Genomic DNA, 19,417 nt, shown 5'->3' with positions numbered 1-19,417 from the left:
TTTTTACTTAAGCACTGGCTCTCAAACTTTACCATATATCAGATTTATCTGGAGGGTTTGTTAAAACTTAGATTGCTGGTCCTTACCTCAGAGTTTTTCAGCAGTGTATCTGGAGCAGTACCAAGAATTTGCATTCCTAAGTAGTTTCCAGGTGATGCTGCTTTTGCTCATCCAGGGACCATTCATTTTATTTTATTTTTACCCCATCTTTTCCATTAGATTCATCAACAACATGGAACCCAGAAATCACACAGATGTTTCAGAATTCTTTCTCTTAGGATTGACAGATGATCCAGAACTGCAGCCCCTGCTCTTCAACCTACTCCTGTCCACATACCTGGTTACTGTCCTGGGAAACCTGCTCAACATCCTGGCTGTCATCTCTGACTCCCACCTCCACTCTCCTATGTACTTCTTCCTCTCCAATCTGTCCTTTACTGACATCTGTTTAAGCACAACCACCATCCCAAAGATGCTGGTGAACATCCAAGCACAGATTCAGAGCATCAGTTATACAGGCTGCCTCACCCAGGTCTGCTTTGTCTTGACTTTTTTTTTTTAAGATTTTATTTATTTATTCATTAGAGACAGAGAGAGAGAGAGGCAGAGGGAGAAGCAGGCTCCCAAGGAGCAGGGAGCCCAATGCAGGACTCGATCCCAGAACCCTGAGATCATGACCTGAGCCGAAGGCAGACGCTTAACCATCTGAGCCACCCAGGCGCCCTGCTTTGTCTTGACTTTTGTTGGCTTGGAAAATTTTCTCCTTGCAGCCATGGCCTATGACCGCTATGTGGCCATCTGCCATCCCCTGAGGTATACCGTTATCATGAACCCCCAACTCTGTGGCCTGCTGATGGTGCTCTCACTGCTCATTAGCATTGTCAATGCCCTGCTCCATAGTCTGATGGTGCTATGGTTATCCTTTATTTTTTTAAAAAAGATTTTATTTATTTGACAGATAGAGACACTGCAAGAGAGGGAACACAAGCAGAGGGAGTGGGAGAGGGAGAAGCAGGCTTCCTGCCAAGCAGGGAGCCCGATGCGGGGCTTGATGTGGGGCTCGATCCCAGGACCCTAGGATCATGACCCGAGCCAAAGGCAGACGCTTAATGACTGAGCCACCCAGGCGCCCCTATGGTTATCCTTCTGTAAGGACTTGGACATCCCCCACTTCTTCTGTGAACTTGGTCAGATCATCAAGCTTACCTGCTCTGATACTCTCATCAATAATATCCTGGTGTATTTTTTGGCTAGCTTACTTGGGGGTGTTCCTCTTTCTGGAATCATTTTCTCTTACACTCAAATTTTCTCCTCTGTTTTGAGAATGCCATCAGATGGTGGAAAGTATAAAGCTTTCTCCACTTGTGGGTCTCACCTGTCAGTTGTGTCCTTGTTCTATGGGACAGCAGTTGGTGTGTACATTAGTTCTGCAGTTAGTGACTCTTCCAGGAAGAATACCATGGCTTCAGTGATGTACATCATGATTCCTCAAATGATGAACCCCTTTATCTACAGTCAGAGGAATAGTGACATACAGGGTGCCTTGAAGAAACCTGTCTGTAGGATACCTTCTTTTCTGTGATTGTGCCATGTACCTTGGGCTGGGTTGTAAAAAATAAATCAAAGTTATACAAATCACAGGAGACCCAGAATGCTTACTATTTCTGTCACCAAATGCTTCTAACATGACTAGATAACATAACAGCCAAGTACATTTAAACTTAGGGTTGAAACCTAACTTTTATTTTTATTCAGCTTTTTTATGTTTGACAAGTTATTTCAATTCTTACTTCAATGTTTTACTCAGTTCCATAGAGGTAGAACCTGAGGCAGAGGTCAAAGTTTTATACTGTTTGTATGGATGACTTTCAGAAGAAGGAAAGTTGTACATCATGGTTAGCTCAGAGAAATGATAGAAGCATGACTGTGGTCATATCTAGAGACCGGCTTACAGCTGATCCTGTGATTAGACCATGTCAATTGAAACCCAAAGTCAGGTCAACAGTGAGGCAAAGGAGTTCACCTTTCACACCCCAACTTAGTTATTATGGAGACCAGTCACTGGTAAACTGTATTCCTTTGAGGCAACATCAGCATCCACTGTACTCAGTTTCATTATCTATATGATTGGTATAATGGTATCATCTCAGTCTGAAATAATTGTGAGTTATTTGTGCTTCATCAGTGAGGAAGCCGTCAGTTCTAATAAGAGAAAAAAACCTATCCCTAATATGGTGGAACAGGAAACAGTTGTTTGTCATTACTAGGATTTCAGAGATAGGGAATGTACAAGAACAGGGAAGTAGGCTTCACTCCATTTCTCCATTTGGTGGCTTTGTCCTAGGACTGGTTCTCTTCAAGTCACAAGGTGATGGCAGCAAATATAGATGTCATGCTTGAACATGATGCCCAGGGACAGAAAACTGTCCTCCCAGCGTCAGATGAGAATAGGCCTCTCAATGTAGTCAATCAAAGCACATCTGTAGGAGGTGAAATGGGGACCCTCAATATGATATGTCCACATCCTAATCCCCCTAATTTGTAATTAGTAACTCATGTGATAAAAGGATGAATGGTATTGGAACTTATTTGGGAAAAGGGTCTTTGCAAACAATGCACTTATACTGGATTATCTGGGTAGGCCCTAAATAGAAATCATATGTTTCCTTATAAAATAGGTAGAAGTGAAAGAGACGCAGAGAAGAGGAAGAGGCAATGTGACCATGGAGACAGATATTAGATTGATGTTGCCAGTATTTGATTTCCAGTATTTGATCATTTTTGTCCTACAAACTGTAATTTTTTCCTACAAAACTGTCACTTTTACAGGACCCTAGTGTGTCTTTTTTTATCACTGCTTTACATTGCCCAATACTACATATTAAATAAATTTGACCTAATGTTGGTCTGGTTAAATGTTTAAACTTAATGAATTCTCATCAACACCAGCCATTTTGCAGAATAGGAGGTTCCTGACCCCCCTCCTCCTGGGAACACACTCACCATACAGGTACACACAAATTAATTCCTTCTGAGAGAAATCCAGAAACTGGTTGGGTCACTCCTAGATATCAGAGGACTGAGAAAATACCTACCTCAAAACAGGTAGGAAAAGCTGAGGTATGCTTCACACCATCAGCCCCACCCCTGGGACAGCACCTTACAACCAGGAGAGAATCCCCAACTCAGCTTATCCCCGAGGAGTGAAGGGTTAAGACCACACACATAGGGCCCCAACTGGTATGGCAAACCTAAGGGACTGGCTCCCAAATCTCCTACCTCTGAGAGCAATGTGGCTTGGCATTTCCAAGTCCCCAGATACCACAGAAAACCGAGAGGCAGTTTTTATAGGAGTACATGAGTACTTCTCATGATTATCCCCCTGGGCTCAGCACAGAGTGAGGAATTAGAAACACAAGGCTCCCACTTTTTCCCTGGAAGGTGTTTGACTACATACTTTCCCAAGGGTTGGGCTCTAATCAGTCTGTATCCCTGATCTGATTGGGCTCCTCTGGAAGCCTGAAATGGCTTCTGGACACTTCTGATGGAGGCATCAGATGTCCTGATTTCACACTATACTACAAAATTATAGTAATCAGGGGTGAAAGATGGCGGAGGAGTAGGGTACCCTATTTCAACTGGTCCCCAGAATTGAGCTGGATATCTACCAGACCACTCTGAGCACCCACGAAACCAGCCTGAGATGTAAGAAGATCTGGATCTCTACAAACAGAATATCGCAGGCGGTTGGTTTTAAGGTACGAAGCGGGGAGCCCTGATTCTGCGGGCAAATATCAGAGGATAAACGTCAGTGGGAGGGTGCCTGGCCGTGGGGATCCTACACCGCCGGTGAGCGACAGCCTTGCGCGCTGCAGACGGGGCACAGACTCGCAGACCAGTAGCAGCGGGGAAAGGACTTTAGGGCAGCCCTGGGGGCGGAAACCCAGAACGGCAGGGTCCTGTGTGAGAACTGGGAGCGGCTGGCAGTTTTAGAAGCACAAAGGGCAGAGACGTGCCCCGACCTGGAGGCAGGACTGGGAGCGCTGCGGAGGGGCGCACAACCCAGGCCGCTGCAGTTTATAGCAGCACAGACAGAAACAGAGACGGTGTGGCCTGGAGAGCTCACTGAAGAACAGCCTGCGATCTCTCTGCTCTGAGGCAGAGTGTTGGAAACGGTCTCTTCTGCTCTGACTCGAGGAAGAGACGTGGAAAGGCGCCAGAGAACAAAAGCCCCAAAAACTGATTCCCGCTGAGCCCATCCCCCACCACAGGGGGGCAGGGCAACTCCGCCCAAACAGGGTTGCCTGAGTAACAGCACGGCAGGTCCCTCCCACAGAAGACAGGCTGGGAAAACAAGAGGCCAGCAACCCTAAGGTCCCAAGAAAATAGGTGCATCTTGCTTGGGTTCTGGTCAATAATTTGGACTCTATACATTCCCTCAAACACCCATCAACAGAATAACTAGGAGGAGGAGCCCCCAAAATAGAAAAGACTCAGAGAGGGGCGCCTGGGTGGCTCAGTCATTAAGCGTCTGCCTTCGGCTCAGGTCATGATCTCAGGGTCCTGGGATCGAGCCCTACATCGGGCTCCCCACTCCGTGGGAAGCCTGCTTCTTCCTCTCCCACTCCCCCTGCTTGTGTTCCCTCTCTCGCTGTGGCTCTCTCTGTCAAATAAATAAAATCTTTAAAAAAAAAAAAAGACTCAGAGATTATGACTCAGGCTGCAGATTTACAAATGGATGCAGATATAACCAAGATGTCAGAGATGGAATTCAGGCTAGCAATTGTGAAGACAATGGCTAGAATGGAGAAATCAATTAATGGCAACATAGAGTCTCTAAGCGCAGAAATAAAAGGTGAATTGGCAGTACTTAAAAATGCTATCAATGAGATCCAATCCAATCTAGATAATCTAACAGCTAGGGTAACTGAGGCAGAAGAGCAAATAAGCGACCTGGAAGACAATATAATAGATAAAAAGGGAAAAGAGTAGGCCAGGGAAAAACAACTCAGAATCCATGAAAATAGAATCAGAGAAATAAGTGACACCATGAAGTGTTCCAATGTCAGAATAATTGGAATCCCGGAGGGAGTGGAGAGAGAGAGAGGACTAGAAGATGTATTTGAGCAAATCATAGCTGAGAACTTCCCTAATCTGGGGAATGAAACAAACATTCAAGTCCTAGAGGCAGAGAGGACCTAAGATCTAGGAAAACAGGCCAACACCCCAGCATGTAATAGTAAAACTTGCAAATCTTAGAACCAAGGAAACCATCTTAAGGGCAGTTAGGGGGAAGAGATTCCTTACGTACAGAGGGAGAAACATCAGAATAATGCCAGACCTATCCACAGAGACCTGGCAAGCCAGAAAGGCCTGGCAAGACATATTCAGGGTACTAAATGAGAAGAACATGCAGCCAAGAATACTTTATCTGGCAAGGCTTTCATTTAGAATGGATGGAGAGATGCAGAGCTTCCACGACCGGCAGAAGCTGAAAGAATATGTGACCACTAAGCCGGCCCTGTAAGAAATATTAAGGGGGGTTCTATAAAAGGAGAAAGACCCCAAGAGTGATCTACAACAGAAATTTACAGGGACATCTATAAAAACAATGTCTTCACAGGCAACATGATGACAATTAATTCATATCTTTCAATAATCACTCTCAACATGAATGGCCTAAACGCTCCCATAAAATGGCACAGAGTTGCAGATTGGATAAAAAGACAGGACCCATCCATATGCTGTCTACAAGAGACTCATTTTGAACCTAAAGATACATCCAGACTGAAAGTGAAGGGATGGAGATCCATCTTCCATGCCAGCGGACCTCAAAAGAAAGCTGGGGTAGCAATTCTTATATCAGACAAATTAGATTTTAAACTAAAGTCTGTAATTAGAGACACAGAAGGACACTATGTCATTCTTAAAGGGTCTATCCAACAAGAAGATCTAACAGTTGTAAATATCTATGCCCCCAACATAGGAGCAGCCATCTACATAAGCCAACTGTTAACCAAAATAAAGAGTCATATTGATAACAATACGTTAATTGTAGGAGACCTCAATACTCCACTCTCAGCAATGGACAGATCATCTAAGCAGAAAGTCAACAAGGAAACAAGAGCTTTGAATGATACATTGGACCAGATGGACCTCATAGATATTTACAGAACATTCCACCCTAAAACAACAGAATACTCATTCTTCTCGAGCGCACATGGAATTTTCTCCAGAATAGACCATATACTGGGTCACAAATCAGGTCTCAACCGATACTAAAAGATTGAGATTATTCCCTGCATATTCTCAGACCACAATGCTTTAAAACTGGAACTCAATCACAAGAAAAAATTTGGCAGAAATTCAAACACTTGGAAGCTAAAGACCATTCTGCTCAAGAATGTTTGGGTCAACCAGGAAATCAAAGAAGAACTTAAACAATTCATGGAAATCAATGAGAACGAAAACACATCGGTCCAAAACCTATGGGATACTGCAAAGGTGGTCCTAAGGGGGAAATACATAGCCATCCAAGCCTCACTCAAAAAAATAGAAAAATCCCGAATTCACCAACTAACTCTACACCTTAAAGAACTAGAGAAAAAGCAACAAACGATGCCTAAGCCGTGCATTAGAAGAGAAATAATTAAAATTAGAGCAGAAATCAATGAATTAGAAACCAGAAACACAGTAGATCAGATCAACGAAACTAGAAGTTGGTTCTTTGAAAGAATTAATAAGATCGATAAACCACTGGCCAGACTTATCCAAAAGAAAAGAGAAAGGACCCAAATTAATAAAATTATGAATGAAAGGGGAGAGATCATGACTAACACCAAGGAAATAGAAACAATTATTAGAAATTATTATCAACAACTATATGCCAATAAACTGAGCAATCTGGATGAAATGGAGGCCTTCGTGGAAACCTATATGCTGCCAAGACTGAAACAGGAAGAAATTGACAACCTAAATAGGCCAATACCCAGTAATGAGATTGAAGCAGTGATCAAAAACCTCCGAAAAAACAAGAGTCCAGGGCCTGATGGATTCCCTGGGGAATTCTACCAAACATTCAAAGAAGAACTAATACCTATTTTACTGACGTTGTTTCAAAAAATAGAAACAGAAGGAAAACTTCCAAACTCATTCTATGAGGCCAGCATTACCTTAATCCCCAAACCAGGCAAAGACCCCATCAAAAAGGAGAATTTCAGACCGATATCCCTGATGAATATGGATTCCAAAATCCTCAACAAAATCCTAGCTAATAGGATCCAACAATACATTACATTAAAAGGATCATCCACCACGACCAAGTGGGACTTATCCCCAGGATGCAAGGGTGGTTCAACATTCGCAAATCAATCAATGTGAGAGAACACATTAATAAGAGGAGGGAGAAGAACCATATGGTCCTCTCAATTGATGCAGAGAAAGCATCTGACAAAATACAACATCCTTTCCTGATTAAAACTCTTCAGAGTATAGGGATAGAGGGAACATTTTTCAAGTTCATAAAATCCATGTATGAAAAACCCACAGTGAATATCATCCTCAATGGGGAAAAGCTGAGAGCCTTTCCCATAAGATCAGGAACACGTCAAGGATGCCCACTCTTGCCACTATTGTTCAACATAGTACTAGAAGTCCTAGCAACAGCAATCAGACAACAAAAAGAAATAAAAGGTATTCAAATTGGCAAAGAAGAAGTCAAACTCTCTCTTTTCGCAGACGATATGATACTTTATGTGGAAAACCCAAAAGACTCCACCCCCAAATTACTAGAACTCATACAGCAATTCAATAATGTGGCAGGATACAAAATCAATGCACAGAAATCAGTTGCTTTCCTATACACTAACAATGTAACTGTAGAAAGAGAAATTAGGGAATGGATTCCATTTACAATAGCACCAAAAACCATAAGATACCTTGGAATAAACCTAACCAAAGAGGTGAAGGATCTATACTCTAAAAACTACAGAACACTCATGAAAGAAATTGAAGAAGACCGGGGCGCCTGGGTGGCTCAGTTGTTAAGCATCTGCCTTCGGCTCAGGTCATGATCTCAGGGTCCTGGGGTCGAGCCCCACATCGGGCCCCCTGCTCAGTGGGAAGCCTGCTTCTCCCTCTCCCTCTGCCCCTGCTTGTGTCTGCCTCTCAATATCTCTCTGTCAAATAAATAAATAAAATATTTAAAAAAAAAAAAGAAATTGAAGAAGACACAAAAAGATGGAAAAACATTCCATGCTCATGGATCAGAAGAATAAACACGGTTAAAATGTCTATGCTGCCCAGAGCAATCTATACTTTCAATGCCATCCCGATCAAAATACCAATGGCATTTTTCAAAGTGCTAGAACAAACAATCCTAAAATTTGTATGGAATCAGAAAGACCCCGAATCGCCAAGGAAATGTTGGAAAAGAAAAACAAAGCTGGGGGCATCACGTTGACTGATTTCAGGCTATATTACAAAGCTGTGATCACCAAGACAGCATGTATTGGCACAAAAGCAGACACATGGATCAATGGAACAGAACAGGGAGCCCAGATATGGACCCTCAACCCTATGGTCGAATAATCTTCGACAAAGCAGGAAAAAATATCCAATGGAAAAAAGACAGTCTCTTCAATAAATGGTGCTGGGAAAATTGGACAGCTATATACAGACGAATGAAACTCGACCATTTGCTTACACCATACACAAAGATAAACTCAAAATGGATGAAAGACCTCAATGTGAGACAGGAATCCATCAAAGTCCTAGAGGAGAACATAGGCAGTAACCTCTTCGACATTGGCCACAGTAACTTCTTTCAAGACACGTCTCCAAAGGCAAGGGAAACAAAAGGTGAAATGAACTTTTGGGACTTCATCAAGATAAAAAGCTTCTGCACAGCAAAGGAAACAGTCAACAAAACAAAGAGGCAACCCACAGAATGGGAGAAGATATTTGCAAATGACACTACAGATAAAGGGCTGGTATCCAAGATCTATAAAGAACTTCTCAAACTCAACACCCAAAAAACAAATAGTCAAGTCAAAAAATGGGCAGAAAACATGAAAAGACACTTCTCTGAAGAAGACATACAAATGGCTAACAGACACATGAAAAAATGTTCATCATCACTAGCCATCAGGGAAATTCAAATCGAAACCACATTGAGATACCACCTTACACCAGTTAGAATGGCAAAAATTGACAAGGCAAGAAACAACAAATGTTGGAGAGGTTGTGGAGAATGGGGAACCCTCTTACACTGTTGGTGGGAATGCAAGTTGGTACAACCACTTTGGAAAACAGTGTAAAGATTCCTCAAAAAATTAAAAATAGAGCTACCCTATGACCCAGCAATTGTACTACTGGGCATTTACTCTGAAGACACAGATGTAGTGAAAAGAAGGGCCATATGCACCCCAGTGTTCATGGCAGCATTGTCCACAATAGCCAAACTGGAAGGAGCCAAGATGCCCTTCAACAAATGAATGGATAAAGAAGATGTGGTCCATACATACGATGGAATATTACTCAGCCATCAGAAAAGATGAATACCCAACTTTTACATCAACATGGATGGGCCTGGAGGAGATTATGCTAAGTGAAATAAGTCAAGCAGAGAAAGTCAATTATCATATGGTTTCACTTATTTGTGGAATATAAGGAATAGCATGGAGGTCATTAGGAGAAGGAAGGGAAAAATGAAGGGGGGAAATCAGAGGGCGAGATGAACCAGGAGAGACTATGGACTCTGAGAAACAAACTGAGGGTTTTAGAGGGGTGGGGGGATGGGTTAGCCCAGTGATAGGTGTGAAGGAGGGCACGCATTGCATGGAGCACTGGGTATTATACGCAAACAATGAATCGTGGAACACTACATCAAAAACTAGTGATGTACTGTATGGTGACTAACATAACATAATAAAAAAAAAGAAAAACTTCTGAGAAATGAAAAAAAAAAGATTTAACCTTTAACTTGCTCAAAAATAAGAAAATTTACAAATTGGATAGGGATACATATGGGTGATAATAACATTGAACCCCACTGCCCATTTTAGAGGGCAAATGTGATCAAATATGGCAACCTCATAGGATTCAACCTAATAGAAGAACATGAAACAAAATGATAAATACAAAGTTCAATATAGTGTTTGTCACCGGAGAGAAGAGGGTAATGTGGCTGGGACACCATCAAATGGATTGTCTGTGGCACTGCTTTATTTCTTCACCTGGGTGAGAGATATGTGTTTTACTATGCTACTGTTTTTTTAAAACCATAGATACATTTTATATACTACTTTGTATATATTTTAACAAGAGAACTTTAGGAAAGGTCTCATATTCCAGATTTTAAATACATTCTTTCATAGATTTCTTCTATCTGTTGCAACCATCTGGACCATAAGGGGAGCTAGACCTATGAGGAAGCCACCATGTGGATGAATAAATGAAGTCTTACTGTCCAGTTCTTGTATATCTCTATTTCTGAAGTCCTTACAGTGAAAAAGAACTCTTTTTTACAGCTCTATGGAGGTATACTTACAAAAATTGTATAAAGTTAAGGTGTACAATGTGATGACTTAATATATGTATGCACTGTGCACTGATTGCCACAAGAAAGTTAATTAACGCATCCATCACCTTATAACCCTCTTTATATTTTGAACATATTAGAGTCAGGATTTCTTTTTCTTATTACAGCCAAAGACCTTTGCACTGATAAAATTTAATTATCTCCTATCATGCCAAACCACTAAGATAACCTAATAATGCCATTTTATATATCCTGGAACTGAGTGTAGTGGTTGCTGATGTTGCCCTCCACAGGTACACTTTCCAGTGACTGGAATTTGTGATTCCTGAATTGGGGACAAAATATCAAAATATCAGCACCTGGCCTCCTAGCAGTTCCAACACTGAAGTGCGATTCTCATGGTATGATCCTAGATTCAGGTAGACTCACAACATCCTCATTTAAATTCTTTCCCTGTTCTGTCTAACCTTATCCCACTTCTCTTCTGAAAACACACCTCACAAAATCACTACTACAAGAACCCCTGACTCAGGTTCTGCTTTTAGGGAATCTGACTCAGAAACTGAGATTAGAGATTTGAAGTCACTTGCCAAACACCACATTGCTGGATAAAGTACAAGTTAGTTTTCCACATCAAATTAAAATGCACATGACCATTTTGCTATCTCGTAATTTCAGAAGAAGTTGATGATGCAAGAATCAGATATTCTGGCTCATCATGTATTTTTGTCACTTTGACTCATTCTAGAAACCACAGTCGTACGCCAATGACACAATCAAAGAGAAGGTGTCCTACTTGTAAGTTTATTCAAGGCTCCCTTCATGTCCCTGTTCTTCAAGCTGTAGATGAAGGGGTTCGTCATTTGAGGGACAACAGAGTACATCACTGAAATCACTGCAGTGTTTCTGGAAGAGTTAGTAAGAGCAGAACTTATGTATACCCCCAAACCTGCCCCATAGAACAAAGACACTACTGACAGGTGAGACCCACAGGTGGAAAAAGCCTTATACTTTCTGCCCACTGATGGCATTCTCAAAACAGAGGGTACTATCTGAGTCTAAGAGAAAATGATTCCACACAGAGGAATACCACCAAATATGGTAGTTGCAAAATATATCAGGATGTTATTGATGAGGGTGTCGGAACATGCAAGCTTGATGACCTGAACAACTTCACAGAAGAAGAGAGGGATTTCAAGGTCTGTGCAGGTGGTCAGTTGCAATACCATCAGACTGTGCATCAGGGCATCCACAATGTTAATGCACAAGGAGAGTAGAACCAGCATGCCACAGAGGTGGGAGTTCATGATGACTGTGTACCTCAGTGGATGACAAATGGCCACATAGTGGTCATAGGCCATTACTGCAAGAAGAAAACCTTCCAAACCACCAAAAGCCAGGACAACGTAGATCTGTGTGAGGCAGCCTGTGTAAGTGATGCTCTGATTCTGTGCTTGGATGGTCACCAGCATCTTTGGGATGGTGGTTGTGCTTAAACAGATGTCAGTAAAGGACAGGTTGGAGAGGAAGAAGTACATGGGGGTGTGGAGGTAGGAGTCCGAGCTGACAGACAGGATGATGAGCAAGTTTCCCAGGATGGTGACCAGGCATATGGATAGAAACAGAATAAAGAGAAGGAGCTTCAGTTCTGGATCCTCTGTCACTTCCATAAGAAGGAATTCTGAAACCTCTGTTTTGTTTCTGGGTCCCACATTGTTGATGAATCTGATGGAGAAGGTGGAGTGACAACACAATCAAATGTGTGCTTTCTAGACCAGCAGGAGGAGCATCACCAGAGACAAACACTGTCTAGGATGGGATGGAGACTAATAGAGAGGGATAAGAAGTAGGTGCCTTCAGGACACATGGGTGGCTCAGTCAGTTAAGCGCCTGCCTTTGGCTCAGGGCATGATCCCAGGGTCCTGAGATCAAGTCCCACATCAGGCTCCCTGCTCAGTGGGGAGTCTGCTTCTCCCTCTGCCTTGCCGCTCCCCCTGCTTGTGCTCTGTATCTCTCTCTCTCTGACAAATAAATAAAATCTTAAAAAAAAGAAGTAGGTGCCTTTTGTATGCATATTATTCTGTTCCTTTAACAAAAACCTGAAGCTGATACAGCAGAGTGTCATCCATTGTTAATTCCCACAAGGGTTAACAGGTGGCCATTTTTTAAAAAAATTACACTATCTATGCTATTCTGATTATGTGAAACATTTGGTAATTTTATAAAGAGAAACAGACAGGGGAGGCAGCTGAAGATTCTGTCTGGATCCCCAAAGACCTCCAAGGCAAGCAACTGAGATAATACATAAGTATGTGAAGAACCAGGAATGTTTTATTGATGTACAATACACATAATAAAAATCTACCATCTACAAATCTAAAAAAAAAAATGGGAAGATAAAGTGAACTTTACCAAATTTCCTGCCTCCCACCACCACCAGATTGCAAATAAATGTCAGATAATTTTATAACAGCCATCCTGTTTTATAAAAAGCATATTTCTACTCAGTAGGAAAATGGTCCTGGCGATAGCAGAGACTGAGTATGGTATTAGTAAATCAGCAGTACTTGAGATTGGTATAAAGTACAAGGAAACATGTGAAGCAGATGACAGGCAGGAGGACCCTGGGTGACATGGTTCTAATAATTTGATGCATGTAGTCTTCACAGCTTCCTCTGGATGAAACTGTAGTAAAATATCTGTCCTTGTTTCCAAACATTGACTAACAGACATTAGATTACCTGGTGGACATTGTAGTAGAATGATTTGACATTTCCTCTGAATGTACCAAATGGAAGACCAATACTCAGGAAGGGCAGAAAGACTGAGTGACCCTCAGGCTCCAGGGCAAGAAGGATCATCTATGAGATGAGGCTCAGGTGTGCTACTTCTTTTCTGGAGAACTGTTGAAGCAAGTGGTCACAGGCAGATTGCAGTCTCTGTATCCCTACAGGTTCAATTTCCAAAGCTCCTTATTAGCCAAGCAATTTTATTATCACTGTGGTCCAGGGCAATGCAAATCCTTCAAGGCCAAGACTCCAGAGGGAGGAATTCAGGATGACCACTTTTCTGACTCTGAGGCCGGGTATTCCATTCACTATACAATATGTATAAATAAATGGGGGGAAAAACCAATCCTAAAAACTATATGGAATCACAAAAGACCCCAAAGAGTCAAAGCAATCTTGAGCAAGAAAAACAAAGTTGGAGGCATTACACTTCCTTATATCAAGCTACATATCAAAACCATAGTAATTAAAACAGTATAATATTGGCATAAAAACAGATACAGAGCCCAATGGAATGGAATAGAGAGTCCATAAATAAACTGACACATACACAGTCAACTAATCTTTGACAAGGGTTCCAAGAATATTCAATGGGGAAGGGGTAGTCTCTTCAACAAATGGCATTAAGAAAACTGGATATTGGGGCACCTGAGTGGCTCAGTATCTGAGTGGCTTAAGCATCTGCTTACAGCTTGGGTCATGATCCCTGGGGTCCAGGGATCAAGCCCCACATCAGGTTCCCCACTCAACAGGGAGCCTGCTTCTCCTTCTCCCCACCCCCACTCCTGCCCTCTCTCTCTTTCCCTTTCTCTCTCTCTCTCCTCAAATAAATAAATAAAATCTTAAAAAAAAAAAAAGAAAACTAGATATCTACATGCATAGGAATAAAATTGGATGCATATCTTCCACCATACCAAAAAGCAATTATGAAAGAAGTCATATGGTATTTGTATTTCTCAGTCTGACTTATTTCACTTAGCTTAATATCCTCTAGGTCCATCCATGTTGTCTCAAATGGCACAATATCATCCTTTTTTATGGCTGCCTAATATTCCATTGTATATGTATACCACATATTCCTTATCTTTTTTCATCTGTTGATGGATGAAGAGGAGTGGGAGATGGGAGATACAGGCTTCCAGTTATGGAATGAATAAGTCATGGGAATAAAAGGTGCAGCATAAGGAATATAGTCAATGATACTATAATAGCAATGTATCAGGATAGGTGGCAGCTACACTTGTGGTGAACATAGCATAATGTATAAACTTGTCAAATCAGTATGTTGTATGCCTGAAACTAATGTAGCATTGTGTGTCAATGTGTCAACCATACTCAAATAAAAAAAAGAAAAAGTAAAATAAAAAGATAGATATTTTAAAAATCAACTTGAATGGATTAAAGACTTAAACAGAAGACCTAAAATCATAAAACTCCTAAGACAAAACATAAGGAAAAAGCTCCTTGGCATGGACTTGGCAATATGTTTTTGGATATGACACCAAAAGCACAAGCAACATAAGAAAAAAATAAACAAGTTGGACACATCGTACTAAAAAGTTTGCACAGCATAAGGAAAGAACAACATGAAAAGACAACCTACAAAATGGGAGAAATATTTGCAAACCACACATGTGATGAGGAGTTAATATCCAAACTAATAGCAAAAAAAAAAAAAAAAAGTAACCCCATTTAAAAAATGATGAAAGAACCTAAAAAGACATTTCTCCAAAGAAGACATACAAATGGCCAACAGGTATATGAAAAGATGCTCAAAATCACTAATCATCAGGGAAATGCAAATCAAAACCACAATGTGAAATCACCTTACACATGTTAGGATGGCTACAGAAGAAGAAGAAGAAGGAGGAGGAGGAGGAGGAGAAAGGGGGAGGGGGAGGGGAAGGGGAATGGAAGGGGGAGGAAGGTAAGAAGGAGGGGAGGAAGGGAGGGAGGGGCAGAGGGAGGGAGGGTATGGAGAAAACGAAGCCTGGTGCACTGTTGGTGGAAATCATAAATTGGTAGAGCCCTATGGAAAACACTATGGAGGTACCTCAAAAAGTTCAAAATAGAACTACCATTTGATCCAGCAATCCCACTTCTGGGTAAATACTCAGGTGTACTGAAATCAGGATCTCAAAGAGATACCTGCACTCCCATGTTTGTTGCAACATTATTCACAATAGCCAAGATACGAAGCCAATCTAAATGTTCATTAATGCATGAATGGATAAGGAAAATGAGGTATATATTCACAATAGAATATTATTTAACCTTAGAAAAAGAAGGAAATCTTGTCATTTGTGACAACACGGATGGACCCAGAGGACATTATGCTAAGTGAAATAAGCCCAACAGGAAAAGACAAATGCTGCATTGTATTACTTATATGTGGAATCTAAGAGAGTCAAACTCATGGAAGCAGAGTCAAGTGGTGGTTGCTACTGGCTTGGGAGAGAAGTAAATAGGAGGGCGATGGTCAAAGGGTACAAAGTTTCAGTTGTGCAAAATAAATAAGTTCTGGAAATCTACTATACACCATAGTGCCTACAGCTAACAATACTGTACTGCACATTCAAAATTTGCTAAGAGGGTAGATCTTATATTAAGAATTCCTATCACAAAAAATAATAATAATAATTAGAGGGGCACCTGTGAGGCTCAGATGGTTAAGCGTCTGCCTTCAGCTCAGGTCATGATCTCCAGGTCCTGGGATTGAGCCCTATGTCGGGCTCCCGGCTCAGCGGGGAGTCTGCTTCTCCCTCTCCCTCTCCCCCTGCTTCTGCTCTCTCTGTCTCTCTCTCTCTCTTAAAAATGAATAAATAAATTCTTTAAAAAAATAAAAAATAAAAACAGTAAGAATGAGGATGGGAGAAAACTTTGGGAAATGATGGATATGTCTATCGTCTTGATGGTGGTGTTGATTTCACAAGTATACACTTATTCCAAACTCATTGAGTTGTATATGTTAGTATATACAGCTTGTTTACATGCCAATCATATCTATAAAGTGCTTTTATAAATTAAATCATGGTTGCACTATAAAAAATCCATCACAGAAGTTCAGATCCTCCTTTTTTTCCTAATTGGGCCCCACTAAAGCTTGGGTCAGGCAGCTTTGAGCAGTGCCTCCTGAGTATATTCAGAAGATATGTACCAGCATCAACTTTTCTATTTCCTGGGTTAAGATGAGATTTTTTTAGAATATTGACCTTCCAAACAGGGGAGACCTAGTTGGCTCAGTCCTGGGTGCATCCATGTATTGCCTATAATTCTTATGAGGCAATTATTTAGAAAAATTCTCTAATGATTTTTTAAAGGTAAATATGTCATCAAGTGTTGCCTGGCTGGCTCAGTTGGTGGAGCATCTGACTCTTGATTTCCAGGTTGTGAGTTTGAGCCCCACGTTGGGTGTAGAGATTACTTAAAAAAAAAAAAAAAACACTCATCAGGATCCTACTGTTTAAAGATGAATAGTGGGGCACCTGGGTGGCTCAGACGGTTAAGCCTCTGACTCTTGATTTCGGCTCAGGTCATGATCTCAGGGTCATGAGATTGAGCCCTGTGTTGGGCTCTGTGCTCAGCATGGAGTCTGCTTGTCCCTCTCCCTCCCCCTGTACTCACTCTCTCCCTCTCTCTCTCCCAATCTCTCATGGATAAATAAATAAAATATTTTTAAAATAACAAAAATAAAATAAAGATGAATAGCAATATAAAAACTCTGCTTTGGGCACCTGGGTGGCTCAGTCAGTTAAACGTCTGCCTTCGGCTCAGGTCATGATCCCAGAGTCCTGGGATCAAGTCCTGCAATGGGCTCCCTGTTCCACAGGGAGCCTGCTTCACCCTCTCTTTCTCTCTCTCTCTCTCTCTCTGTCTCTCATTAATAAATAAATAAAATCTTAAAAAAAATAAAAAATAAATAAAAACTCTGCTTCACCAATGAGAAAATCTGAGCCATGTGTGGAGTTGTGAAAATAAGCAATTATATCAGAACTGATCATTTGCTATAAACTTGGACTCAGAAACACCTGAGTTTATTCCAGCTTCCAGCACATGCTTTGGGAACAAGGAGATGTTTACAACTAGGAAATATCACCAAACACAGTGCTTGACATATGGGATCTTAATATCGCCTATAAGAACTTGTTTATGGAGGGGCCCCTGGGTGGCTCAGTCAGTTAAGTGTCCAACTCTAGATTTTAGCTCAGGTCATGATCTCAGGGTTGTGAGACTGAGCCAAACATTGGCTCCACATTGGGAAAGAAGCCTGCCTGGGATTCTCTCTTTCCTTCTCCCTCTGCCCCTCCCACCCCCCCCCCCCCCCCCCACTCTTTCTCTCTCTCTCTCTCTTTCTCTCTCTCTCTCTCAAAAAAAAATTTGCTTATGGCATGACAATGACTGGACAAACAGGCATGGTTCATTATAGGGAGGGAAGTGAGGGGTGGGACAAGATAAAATAAAAAAAGAGGAGAGAAAGAAAGAACAATCCTGGCATGGTAATAAATTTCAGGAAGGAATTTATGTGCTAAAACTCCCACTGTAAATCTTGCTCATGTATAGAAGCAGAGAGAGGGAAAAAACCTTGGTACATTTCATTCTGGTTCATTGACTTTCACTCCTTTGCTATATTCCCCTGCCTTACAACATCACTATTTATTTCTTCTTGAAGGAATGGTCATTTGCATTGTGACATACAGACATACATATGTGCACCTGCATATACATGCACATAAATACACATACACATATGTGTGTGTGTAAAAATAGTTTACCACAATACCAAAAGACCCAACCAACTAAAGACTGTGGTTTCCTCTGGGAATGGAAGGACAGGGATGGAGAAAAACAAAAATAGAATATTGTCTCTATGCAAACTATTTTCTTACTTTAAGAAGAAAACTACTGCGGCATGTACTGCATGGAGCACTGGGTGTTATACTAAAACAATGGATCGTGGATCACTACATCAAAAACTAATGATGTATTGTATGGTGACTAACAAAACATAAAAATAAAATTAAATTTAAAAAAGAAAACTATAATGGCAAATATCAAAATTTATTAATTCCAGACACAGATACATGAGTACCTGTCCTGATATTCTATATTAGTCTCCATTTTTGAATATTTAGTAGGTTACTAAAGAGGGGTCAGCACTAGAGATGTAGCTTATGGGATTTACCCTGGTCCGTCTCCTGTTCCAGAGTCCTCATAGACAGGCACCAGGATCCAGACCAAGGATCATCCCTACAAAGGAATATTAAAGAACAGACATGGAGGGATAAATATATGCTGACCATCTACCTCAATTCTGTGCCCAGAAACATTTTAGAGAATTCTAGAACTTTCCACAAAATTGTGCAAGGGAAATTTTCTCCTGAGTATAGAAAAGGTCTCTAGAACTTCGGGTTCAGAGTAGAAAATGAGACTTATTAGGTATTGCTGCAAAAGTACATGTTTATATCAGATGCTGAACAATGAGGACCTTCATAGATGAATAAGATCAGGGTCATCTTCAGCATGTTCTCACTCACAGACCCAAAGGGACTAGTAGACAAACACCTCTTCCTATTTGAAAACCATATACTAGGGAACGTCAGATTACCTGGGTGCCAGCCCTAAGGAGTGATACCCAGTTCTCCTTTTGATACTTCTCAGGGAGAATGAAAACACAGCTCAAAGGACTAGGCCATGATACAAAATGATGGTCCCTGAGAAAAGGCTCAGGTGTGTTGCCCAGTAACCTGAGCAGAGTGGCCACAGACAGACAATTTGCAGTCTCTGTGGTCCTTCAGGGTTCAATATCCAAAGTTCCTCATTAGTCACATTCTTTTGCTATCATGCTGATCCCCAGGTAGTAAAAATCTTTAAGGAACAAGGCTCAGAGAAGGAATAACTTAAAACTGGCTAATTCCCTCATCCTGGGAAGCCAAAAGTATGCAATTCTTCTCCATCCACCTATTTCTTTTCATATCCATTTCAAATTCCTCTTATACATAGATGCAGTTCTGTTCTGTAATTGTATTCTTGTCTTGTTTCCTAAGGTACATTAAAAGGCACCCTTTATAGCAACAATCTAAGGAAGACA

At 41.2% G+C, this 19,417-nt stretch overlaps 2 protein-coding genes across 2 annotated transcripts; one reads left to right on the top strand and one right to left on the bottom strand.

Moving 5' to 3' along the window:
• Positions 1 to 232: 232 nt before the first annotated feature.
• Positions 233 to 1,582, top strand: LOC110594039 (olfactory receptor 7G2-like). Its single transcript, XM_044918136.1, has 3 exons — positions 233 to 541; positions 719 to 907; positions 1,127 to 1,582. The coding sequence occupies exons 1-3, from the start codon at positions 233 to 235 to the stop codon at positions 1,580 to 1,582; spliced, it is 954 nt and encodes a 317-aa protein (XP_044774071.1).
• Positions 1,583 to 11,316: 9,734 nt separating this feature from the next.
• On the bottom strand, positions 11,317 to 13,292 carry LOC110594038 (olfactory receptor 7G1-like). Its single transcript, XM_044913096.1, is given in 2 exon segments — positions 11,317 to 12,265; positions 13,282 to 13,292. Coding segments are annotated over 2 exon segments (960 nt in total).
• Between the last annotated feature and the right edge of the window lie 6,125 nt (positions 13,293 to 19,417).

The sequence above is a fragment of the Neomonachus schauinslandi genome, chromosome 1 (genome assembly GCF_002201575.2).
Source record: "Neomonachus schauinslandi chromosome 1, ASM220157v2, whole genome shotgun sequence".
Lineage (NCBI taxonomy): Eukaryota > Metazoa > Chordata > Mammalia > Carnivora > Phocidae > Neomonachus > Neomonachus schauinslandi.
The sequence above is the reverse complement of the archived record's forward strand: the minus strand, read 5'-3'. Positions and strand labels throughout refer to the sequence as shown.